Below are 10000 nucleotides of genomic sequence, written 5' to 3'. Positions count from 1 at the left end.
TGGATCGTTCAAAAGCAGTTTCAATGCCTCGCATATTAATAACGGCTCCCTGATGCCCGCGTTTTATATACAGTATAATTACCCGACGATATAACTGCGAGAGAAAGTATTTAAATATATATTTTCCTCCCTGTGCTTCCTTCTTGCTGATGAGCCGTACTGTGAAACAGCCAATCAACAATTTAAAATACTGTATCAAATGCATTCTATGGCACCTTGAACTTGTTTTATGAAACAGGCCCCTGATGTAGAAAATTGGCTTTTGTTTTGGTCGTTTTACAGAGAGAATCGACATAACATGTCATTATTTTATTGCACTTTATCTATTTGTGTCTGAAGATTTCAATTCCAGTCTATATATTTAAAGAGTCTTTTTCTCTTGCATTCACCAAACTTTACAGTTTTATTCCTCTCTATATTCTGAAGGTTTGTTCATATATGATTCACACTGATTTATACAACATTTTACTCCTAAAAACCTGGAGAAAAAGTGTTTGTTTTCTGTCTGTTGACAGTATTTTCTGATTTATTATAAAAAGAGAAATCCAGAATAACCTGTAACTCTAATAATATGACAACAAAATGGAATTTTGAGCCAGGCTTTATCCAGATGTTCAGATTCATGTTTTGGAAATGCATGCGAAGTAGTGCATATTTAATCAGATAGTGCCTCATTTGCATATATAAACATAACATTTCAGAACATTTGAAATACATTTGTTAATGTAGCAAAAATTGTTTTAAATTGTTAATGTAATAAACTGGAAGTATGGTGAGATCTGTTAAATGTTGTGCCCTGTTGACCGGTACTGTCCAGTCTTTTTTCTGTGTATTGACTGTTTTAAGTAGATTTTAATGTCCAATAATAATCCAGTATCATGCTGAAACAAACAGATGAAGAAGATCGAGCTGAAATCATATTTTCTGCTATAGTCTGTGGCAGACGAGGGGTTAAAGTTTAGCTGGATATTATAACATCCAGACTTTATCTGTGTATTATTCTGATGAGAAAAACTATATTTGCAGGCAACACTTAAACTGTAAATATATTTGGAGGCTCTTGAAGTGAGAGACGCTCTTATTTTTGTCCTGTTTGTCATACAGATGAGCTAAAGCCACACAACACTAATTATGATTAAAATACATAAAATAAAACACCGGAAGTGAACTGAAGAGGTCCAGTCAGAATGAAAGGGTTAAAACGCTTTATTACAGGAACAAATAAATCTAACAAACTGTAACTTTGTACATGTTGCAGGAAGCAAATGCAACAGGAAACGCATCATGCTGCATCTGTCCGTAACCATGGAAACACATCATCATCATCATCGCAAAACAAAACAAACGCATCGGTGACCTCGACTGTTGGATGAGCTGAAACATCAACATGATCAGTTTAACCAATCAGAGCCGTGAGAACAATCTGCCTTCATCATCATCATCTTCATCATAAACACTGATGCTCTGCACCAATAATCAGCAGCTCATAACAATCTGAGCATACTTATACCAGTTATGAGTGAATTACTTCAGAAAAGCTTTTAATCACATGTCGAGAATCACCTGGATGGAAATACAAACAATATAATTACAGTGACTGCAAAAAAAATATTGACAGACATATAAAACTTCAACAGACTCAACACTCAGACGTGCTTCAAAGAAAACTAATTAATTAGAGCTAGACTGAATCTATGAGCTGAAAAAATAAATGCTTGTGGAAGAACAAACGAATTTGAGTGACACACACTCTCTCTCCCTCTCTCACACACACACACGCTCTCTCTCTCTCTCACACACACACACACACACGCTCTCTCTCTCACACACACACACACTCTCTCTCTCTCTCTCACACACACACACGCTCTCTCTCTCTCTCACACACACACACGCTCTCTCTCTCACACACACACACACACTCTCTCTCTCTCTCTCACACACACACACACACGCACGCTCTCTCTCTCTCACACACACACACACACACTCTCACACACACAAATACACACACACTCTCACACACACACTCTCTCTCACACACGCTCTCTCTCTCACACACACAAATACACACACACACACCACACTCTCTCTCTCTCTCTCTCACACACACACACACACGCTCTCACACACACAAATACACACACACACTCTCACACACACACTCTCTCTCACACACGCTCTCTCTCACACACACAAATACACACGCTCTCTCTCTCACACACACAAATACACACACACACACCACACTCTCTCTCTCTCTCACACACACACACCACACTCTCTCTCTCTCTCACACACACACACCACACTCTCTCTCACACACACACACACACACACACTCTCTCTCTCACACACACACACTTACATAACTTACATAATGAAACAGAACTAAGCTGTAACAGAAGCACACAAAGCATCTCTGGTGTTTTTGGTAGGAAGTGAAGTGAGAGAGCCGTCGCTCCGCATGAGACGAGACTCGAAGCCCTTGAGTGAAGAAACCTGCAGAAACCGGATGAATCCAGAACCTGGTTCTACTTCCAGGAGTTTGTGGTCTGTGAGACGGAGCGCGACGGGATCATGTCCAGCAGATACTCTCTGTGACGCTCCACCACCGACGGCTTCTGGACCGACAGACTGGGGTTCACATAGGCCATGGTCACGCCTGAGAGAGACACACACACACACACACACACACACACACACACACCTGTTAAAGTGAGCGTTCAGTCATTGTTTACTACAGAACTGAGCAGCATGGCGATAACTGCAGTCACATGATTCAGCTCAGAGGGGTAAAGTAATGGAGTAAATGTAACTGAGTATCTTTTGGGATATTTTGTAGTTTTACGGAGTACCAAAGACATTAGCAGCGTTTACTCTCTACTTCACTACACTGTTGAAGGAGTATCTGTCCTCTTTACTCCACTACACTTACATTCAGCACCTAGCTTTTCTGCAGCACTTTATTTCTGCTACAACAGTCGTGCTATCTCCAGCTGCAGGCCACTGGAGGAACTTCATCTTGAGCGTTTTGCCCTCACTCACCCAGACTCGTCACGAGCTGCTTTACATGAATGTGAGCTCCTCAGCAAGCAGCTGCTGTTTATATATGAGACGACTCAGCTCATCCACTGCAACAACACTTTTATTTTATCTATCCGTTATACTGAAGAGATCTCTGGAAGGATATTGTCGTGATTGCTCTCTTCGCAAATCAACTCTTTCTTGTTTTTGTTGCATGTTCTCTGTGCCTTGTCTTGGTCTTTTATGTCACTTCCTGTCTCCCGTGGTGTTTGTAGTCAGTTTGTAGTCCGTTTGTTCATCGGTTCCCTTGATTAGTCTCCCCAGGTGTGTCTTGTTAAGCTTGTGTGTATATATAGCTCTAGTGTTTCTTGTGGTCTGTTTGCTCATCATTCTGTTCTTTGTTCACTTTAGTTTTTAGCTTATTGTTTGTTCTAGTTTTTCCAGGAAATTCCTGCCGTATCTGTTTTCCTCAGCTTCTCCAAACAGTTTTTGACCGGCATGTCTCTTTGACTAGTGCATCTCTGAGCCTATATTTATTATTAATAAAATACTTATGAGTTAAAATCAGATATTCTTATATATATATATATATATATATATATATGACTTTTGCTCAAGTTGTTTTGGAATTGGTGACTTGTAACGTGTAGTGGAGTCATTTTGACTGTAGGGTATCTGTATCTGGTTTCGAGGAACTGTTTACAGTGACATGAGCACGAGTAAACAACGACTGACGTATCTGATTAGACTAGAGAGAAGCGAGTGTTCTATTGATGACAGCACAGGTAAAGCTCCTCAGCTCTGGCACTGATTCCCTCACGAGCAGACACGGTGTGAGAACTGATAAAAGAAGGTCAACAGCTCCAATCCAGTTTGTGTGGTCAGAATATCTTCAAACCAGAGCTACCATCATTAACTAAATCTATTAAAACATTATTAAGTGAAAGTTGAAATAAAATAAATATAATTAGTAGATCAGTCTATTTTAGTCTTCGTTTTCATTTACTTTAAGTTGAAGCACTAAAATGACTAAAAAGAAAAAAGTAATACTGAATTAAAAATAAAAATTAAATTAAATCTAAATAATAAAGAAACCCCTAAATCTAATGAAAATGACGAAATAACTTCTTAAATAAAAAAATACAACAAAAATTTTAATAAAAATAATAGCTAATTCAAAATATAAATAAAAACATTTCAGTATATATATTTCATATATACAGTATATATATATATATATATATATATATATATATATATATATATATATATATATATATATATATATATATATGAAAACTAAAATAAACTAAATTACATAAAATTTCTAAAAAATGAACTCAAATTAAAATGAGAACCGAATAAAGTATTTAAGTTAGTTGTTAATGCAACATTTTTAATATTTGTTTAGTTTAAGTAGAAGCACTAAAATTGCTGGAAATAAATAAAAACTAAAACTGAACAAACTTAAAGTAAACCTAAAAAAAAAGAAAAAGAAAAATGACAAAAAACATCACAAAATTACTATAAATTGTAACTAAAATGAAAAGTAAAACAAAAACCGAGAATAAAAATAAAAGCTCATTGAAAACACTAATTGAACCTATATCACTAGCAGTAGTAGAGCTCTGGTTGAGCGAGTTCTGATCAGAATCTACCTGCTGCGCCGCTGCTCCGTTTCCTCACGCTGCTGCTGCCGCTGACCTTTGACCCCTGACGCTCTGCATGCTTACCTGGCCTGCTGACCAGAGCGGCGGCCGCCACGGCGTTCTGCAGCTGAGAGGACGGGGAGAAGGCGTGAGGAACGGTGCGTATCGCAGACGGCTGCACGCTACGAGCCGAAGCACTCTGAGACACCTGGAAGAACAAAAACCTGCATCAGTCACGCTGAAGAACCAGACGGACCTCAGACTGACCTCGGCCTCAGATTGACCTCAGACTGACCTCCGTCTCAGATTGACCTCGGCCTCATAATCTACCTAACACTGTTCGGGAAGCAGACACACTCTGTCAGTTTAAATCTAGATTAAAGACCCATCTCTTTAACCTGGTCTACACATAATACACTATCACATTTCTATAATTCAAATCCATTAAAGGATTGTTAGCCTGCATTAATTAGATCAACCGGAACCGGGAACACTCCCCAAAACACCTGATGTACTTGTTACATTGTTAGAAGAATGGCATCTACGCTAATATTAGTCTGTTTCTTTCTTATTCTGAGGTCACCGTAGCCACCCAGATCCAGACTGTATCCAGATCAGATGGTGGATCAGCACCTAGAGATGACCTCTACAGCAGGACACCTAGATGAGCTCCAGAGACTGATCCCCAGTGATGACCCTGTCTCCAAGACGGCCATCAGGACAAGACCACAGGAACCAGATGAGTCCTCTGCACAATCTGACTCTGCTTTAGTCTAGATTTAAACTGCTGATTTTGTCTGGCCAGAGGAGAATGACACTATTCAACAAACTATTTCCCCGTCTAAATACTGTAAAGCTGCTTTGACACGATCTGCATTGTAAAAAGCGCTCTATAAATAACGGTGACTTGACTGACCTCAGACTGACAGATGCTCACCTGTTTAACTGCGGCGGAGCGGCTCACGGTCTGAGCTAAAGATGAGGAGCGTGCTTTGACCTGATCAGCCTTCATCCCGTGAGCAGAGGAGGATGATGAAGAGGCAGGGGGCGTGGCCTGCTGCAGCACACGCTTATCTAGCTCCTGCTCCTGCTGAAGTGCCTTGACGAACGCCGCCTTCAGCCGATTGGTGTGCTCGGCCTTCAGTGTCTTCTTCTGATTGGACGACATGCACTGCTCACACATGACGGCTCCGCCCTTGTCCTGGCGCCAGCGGCAGGTGAAGTCTGTCTGACACTGAGAGCAGCAGCACGGCTCTCCGGCGCTGACCACCAAACCGGCGTACAGACCCTGCTTACCTGACACACACACACACACACACACACACACACACACACACACACACACACACACACACACACAGACACAGACAGACACACACAGGTCAGAACATCAGCACATCAGATCATGTTAACATTCTTACAGTACATGACACTTACTGTGATGTCTAATAATATTCAGATAGAAAATAAAACAATCCTGCAGTGCTTGTGTAATTTACAAACTCATTTATATTGCACCGCTATGAAAATAAGATCTCAGGACTGTTCTAACATGAGCTGCTCATCTCTCATCGCTTCAGCTCCATACTGAAAATATGGTATAAACATAATTAATAATAGACAATAATTAAATAATATTGCAATATAATAAAGTAATCATGGAAATAATATGAAAATAAATTATGAAATAAATATAAATATGAATATGAAAATATTATAAATATGAAAAATATAAATACGAAAATAATTATGAATAAATTATAATATTGCAATATGATCAAAATAATATGAAATAATACAAAATGATTATATAATAAAAATCCTAATAATATAAAAAGAAATATATTTCAATGTGATGATCATAACATGATATTGTAACTTTCTAAAAATAATATGCTAAGAAATATAGAAATATAAAAATATATATTTAAATACAATGAGAGTAATATAAAATATATTAACATTAATTTGCAGTATGATAAAAATATATAAATAATATAAATTAATACAAACATTAGGGCTGTCAGTTTAACGCATTAACTTAATTAGACTGGCCCCGCCCCCAAACCTGTACGTCATCTTATATTTCATATAGTTTACTGTTGACAAATATGATGCAGAGCAACAGCTCCATAAATGCAGCTATGCCCTAAAATTCAAGATATTGCTCCTGTATGAGTTTCTTGCTCATATTTATATCACATGATAAGCTCATGATATCACTCGAGCAGCGAGAGCAATATCACCAGTGCTGTTTGTCCCGATCATAATGAGTTCAGTAAATAAGAGGTTTATATTGTTTATATTTCAAACACAGTATTGTCCGTTTTCGCTCAGTTTTGCCAACAAAAATATGAGCTATAAAGCCACAGTAGAACTGTTGCGCGTCTCCAAACAACACAGCGGTGTTTAGTTCCTGAATGAATCTGCCGTTTGAACGAATCGAATGAACGAACGACTCAAAAACACCCACCTGCTAGCAGGTTTATTTTCTTATTTAGAGTATTATTTCTTTAAAAAAAGGAACCTTTAAAGACACAGTTCACCCCCCAAAAATGTATAATGTCATCATTTACTCAAACCTGAATGACATAAGAAGGTATTTAAGACTGTTTTAATTACCAATGACTCCCGGAAAAACAACAGATGTTTCTCAAATGATCATCTTTTATGTTCTATCGTTTATGTCAGGCCCTTGTTTAATAAACATTTGTGTAATACATTTTATGTTGAATCAAATAAAATATTTCTTTCTAAAGCTACTATTTGTAATGTCTACTTAATACTTTCTCATTTAACCCAAAAATAGCTTTAAATAATCTTTTGGGGGTATTTTCACAGCCAAATGTAATTTGCGATTAATTAATCAACACATCATGTAATTAATTAGATTAAAAATTTGAATCGACTGACAGCCCTAATAAAAATATACAATTTTAATATGATGATATAAAAATACTATAATATGGCAATATAACAAAATAGATCATATAAAAATAATAATATGATAATTTTGCAATATGACAAAAACAATATGACAAAAAACAAACAAACAAACAAACATGGAGATGGATTTTTCTACACATTTTTGATTGGTCTTCTATATTTTCAGTGCGAGAGCATCAGCAGCGGTGTGTGGTTTATATGGTGATCAAGCTTGACACCATCAAACGAGAACAGAGGATAATTAAAGTCAGAAGGGAAGTTTTAGAGCTGAACTCATTGTTTTCTAATTGAAGAACACTGACAGTGTTTCTCTCTCTGATTATTACTGAGCAGCTGCTGTGTAAAGAGCTGATCCGCACCTCGGCCCAGAGACTCCAGCAGGTTCTGCACCACCTCCTCCAGCCCCAGCAGGTAGATGAACTCGTTATTGGCCGCCGAGGGCAGGAAGGTGAGCTGCGGCGCCGGCGGTTTGGGCGAAGGGATCTCCAGCAGCGTCTTCTCCAGCTGTTTGCGCAGCACTAGTTTAGCCGACTGACCGGTGCTCGTCACGACCGACCCAGACTTCAGGTTTGAGCCGGCGGCCTGCGGGACACAGTCAGTGAGTTAGGATTAAATCTGTCCCTGCAGCACAAAAGCAGTCATGAGTAACACAGGTATATCTGTAGCAATAGACAACAATACACTGTATGGGTCAAAATTATACATTTCTCTTTTATGACAAAAATCATTAGGATATTAAGATCATGTTCCATGAAGATATTTAGTAAATTTCCTACCGTAAATATATCAAAACTTCATTATTGATTAGTAATATGCATTGCTAAGAACTTCATTTGAACAACTTTAAAGGAGATTTTCTCAATATTTAGATTTTTTTGCTCCCTCAGATTCCAGATTTTCTAATAGTTGTATCTCAGACAAATATTGTCCGATCATAACAAACCATACATCAATGGAGAGATGATGCTTATGACTGGGTTTGAGGTCCAGGGTCACATATGAAATTCATTATAATGCTGTTATAACTGATTATGTGGAACACCTAGTAAACGGATACTTAATCAAATGTCACGCTTATCTTGTCATAATTATCATAATTACAAGATGGCATCTAAGAAATTCTACTAATAATGAATGCTAAAAAGGGTCTCCACAGTGTTTCTAAAATCAAATTGAAGACGTTTTAATACAAATATTAATAGCATATTGTCCCTACAGAACAATATAGTGACTTCTTATCTCACAATTCTGGCTTTTTTTCTTGCAATTCTATATAAACTCAAAATTGCAAGATTTGAACTCAGAACTGTGACATACAAATGTCAGAATTGCAAGAAATAAACTCAGATATAAATGCTAAATTGCCAGATTAAACTTACAATTTTGAGAAAAAAGTAATACTTGTGAGTTATAAACTTGCAATACAAAAAAAAAACAGTAAATGTGTGTAAAAATGTCACAATTAACTTTTTTCTATACACGAAAATAAAACACTGAATTGTGAGATATAAATTTTTATAAATGTCACAACTATCATTTTTATTTTTTATGTTGTGGTGGAAATACGAAAACATGTCGCTGATGATGGCAGCTATTGTGTGTTGCTCTTCAGTGTTTGTACTGTTTTTGTTTGTTTTTCCTGTTTTTTGTTTCTCAAACATGATCAGCTTTATCAGGGATGACCTGCTGAACATTCGGCAGAACACACCACACAATCTTTTACCAGATCTTGATTTTACGGATGTTTTGCTGGACATTGTAGTAGCGGAGCCGTAGCTCTGGTCAAACGCTACAGGACGCACAGACAGAGGAAGAGAGCCGGAGCGCTTGTGAAGCTTCGTCAGCGCGGATTTAGAACGGCGTTAACTAGCATCCATCTGGCGAATCTCCGCTCTCTACCCAGCAACGAACTCCTTCTGCTCTCCCGGAAAACAAGGACTTTTCTAACTCTGCTGCTCTGTGTTTCACGGAAACCTGGCTGAATGGCGACATACCGGACAGCATGCTACATCTGCCTAACTTCCAGCTGATCAGAGCAGATCGGGACACAGAATCAACGGGGAAAATCGCGCGGTGGCGGGACGTGCTTTTACATCAATGAGAGGTGGTGTACAGATATAACTGTGTTAAAGAAGATGTGCTGTTCAGATCTAGAAACGCTCTTCATTAACTGCAAGCCGTTCTATTCACTGCAGGAGTTCTGCTCGTTCGTTCTCGTGAGTGTCTACATTCCACCGCAAGCGCACGTGAGCACAGCTCTACAGAAACTCACTGATCTGATCACAGAGAGTGAACAACAACACCCGGACTCTGTTTTAATCATTCTCGGGGACTTTAATAAAGCAAATCTCTCCCGCGAACTGCCAAAATACAGACAG

At 38.3% G+C, this 10000-nt stretch overlaps 1 protein-coding gene across 11 annotated transcripts in view; it reads right to left on the bottom strand.

Moving 5' to 3' along the window:
• The window catches only part of LOC306881006 (transcriptional repressor p66-alpha), a 166619-nt gene that overhangs the window by 132125 nt on the left and 24494 nt on the right, over nucleotides 1-10000 (bottom strand). For 2 of the 11 annotated variants that reach the window (XM_079434818.1, XM_079434819.1), the window contains exons 8-12: nucleotides 7982-8204; nucleotides 5614-5972; nucleotides 4761-4884; nucleotides 2204-2665; nucleotides 1189-2102 (exon numbers count right to left, since the gene is read on the bottom strand). In XM_079434818.1, coding sequence (XP_079290944.1) covers nucleotides 2535-2665; nucleotides 4761-4884; nucleotides 5614-5972; nucleotides 7982-8204 — 837 coding nt within the window. In that variant the 3' untranslated portion in view covers nucleotides 1189-2102; nucleotides 2204-2534. Of the gene's footprint in view, nucleotides 1-1188; nucleotides 2666-4685; nucleotides 4885-5613; nucleotides 5973-7981; nucleotides 8205-10000 lie in introns of those variants that run through there. The other 9 variants (XM_079434809.1, XM_079434815.1, XM_079434814.1 and 6 more) reach the window with 9 other exon arrangements.

The sequence above is a fragment of the Barbus barbus genome, assembly GCF_936440315.1.
Source record: "Barbus barbus genome assembly, chromosome: 15".
Lineage (NCBI taxonomy): Eukaryota > Metazoa > Chordata > Actinopteri > Cypriniformes > Cyprinidae > Barbus > Barbus barbus.
Note: the sequence above shows the minus strand (reverse complement) of the source record. Positions and strands in the feature narration are given on the sequence as shown.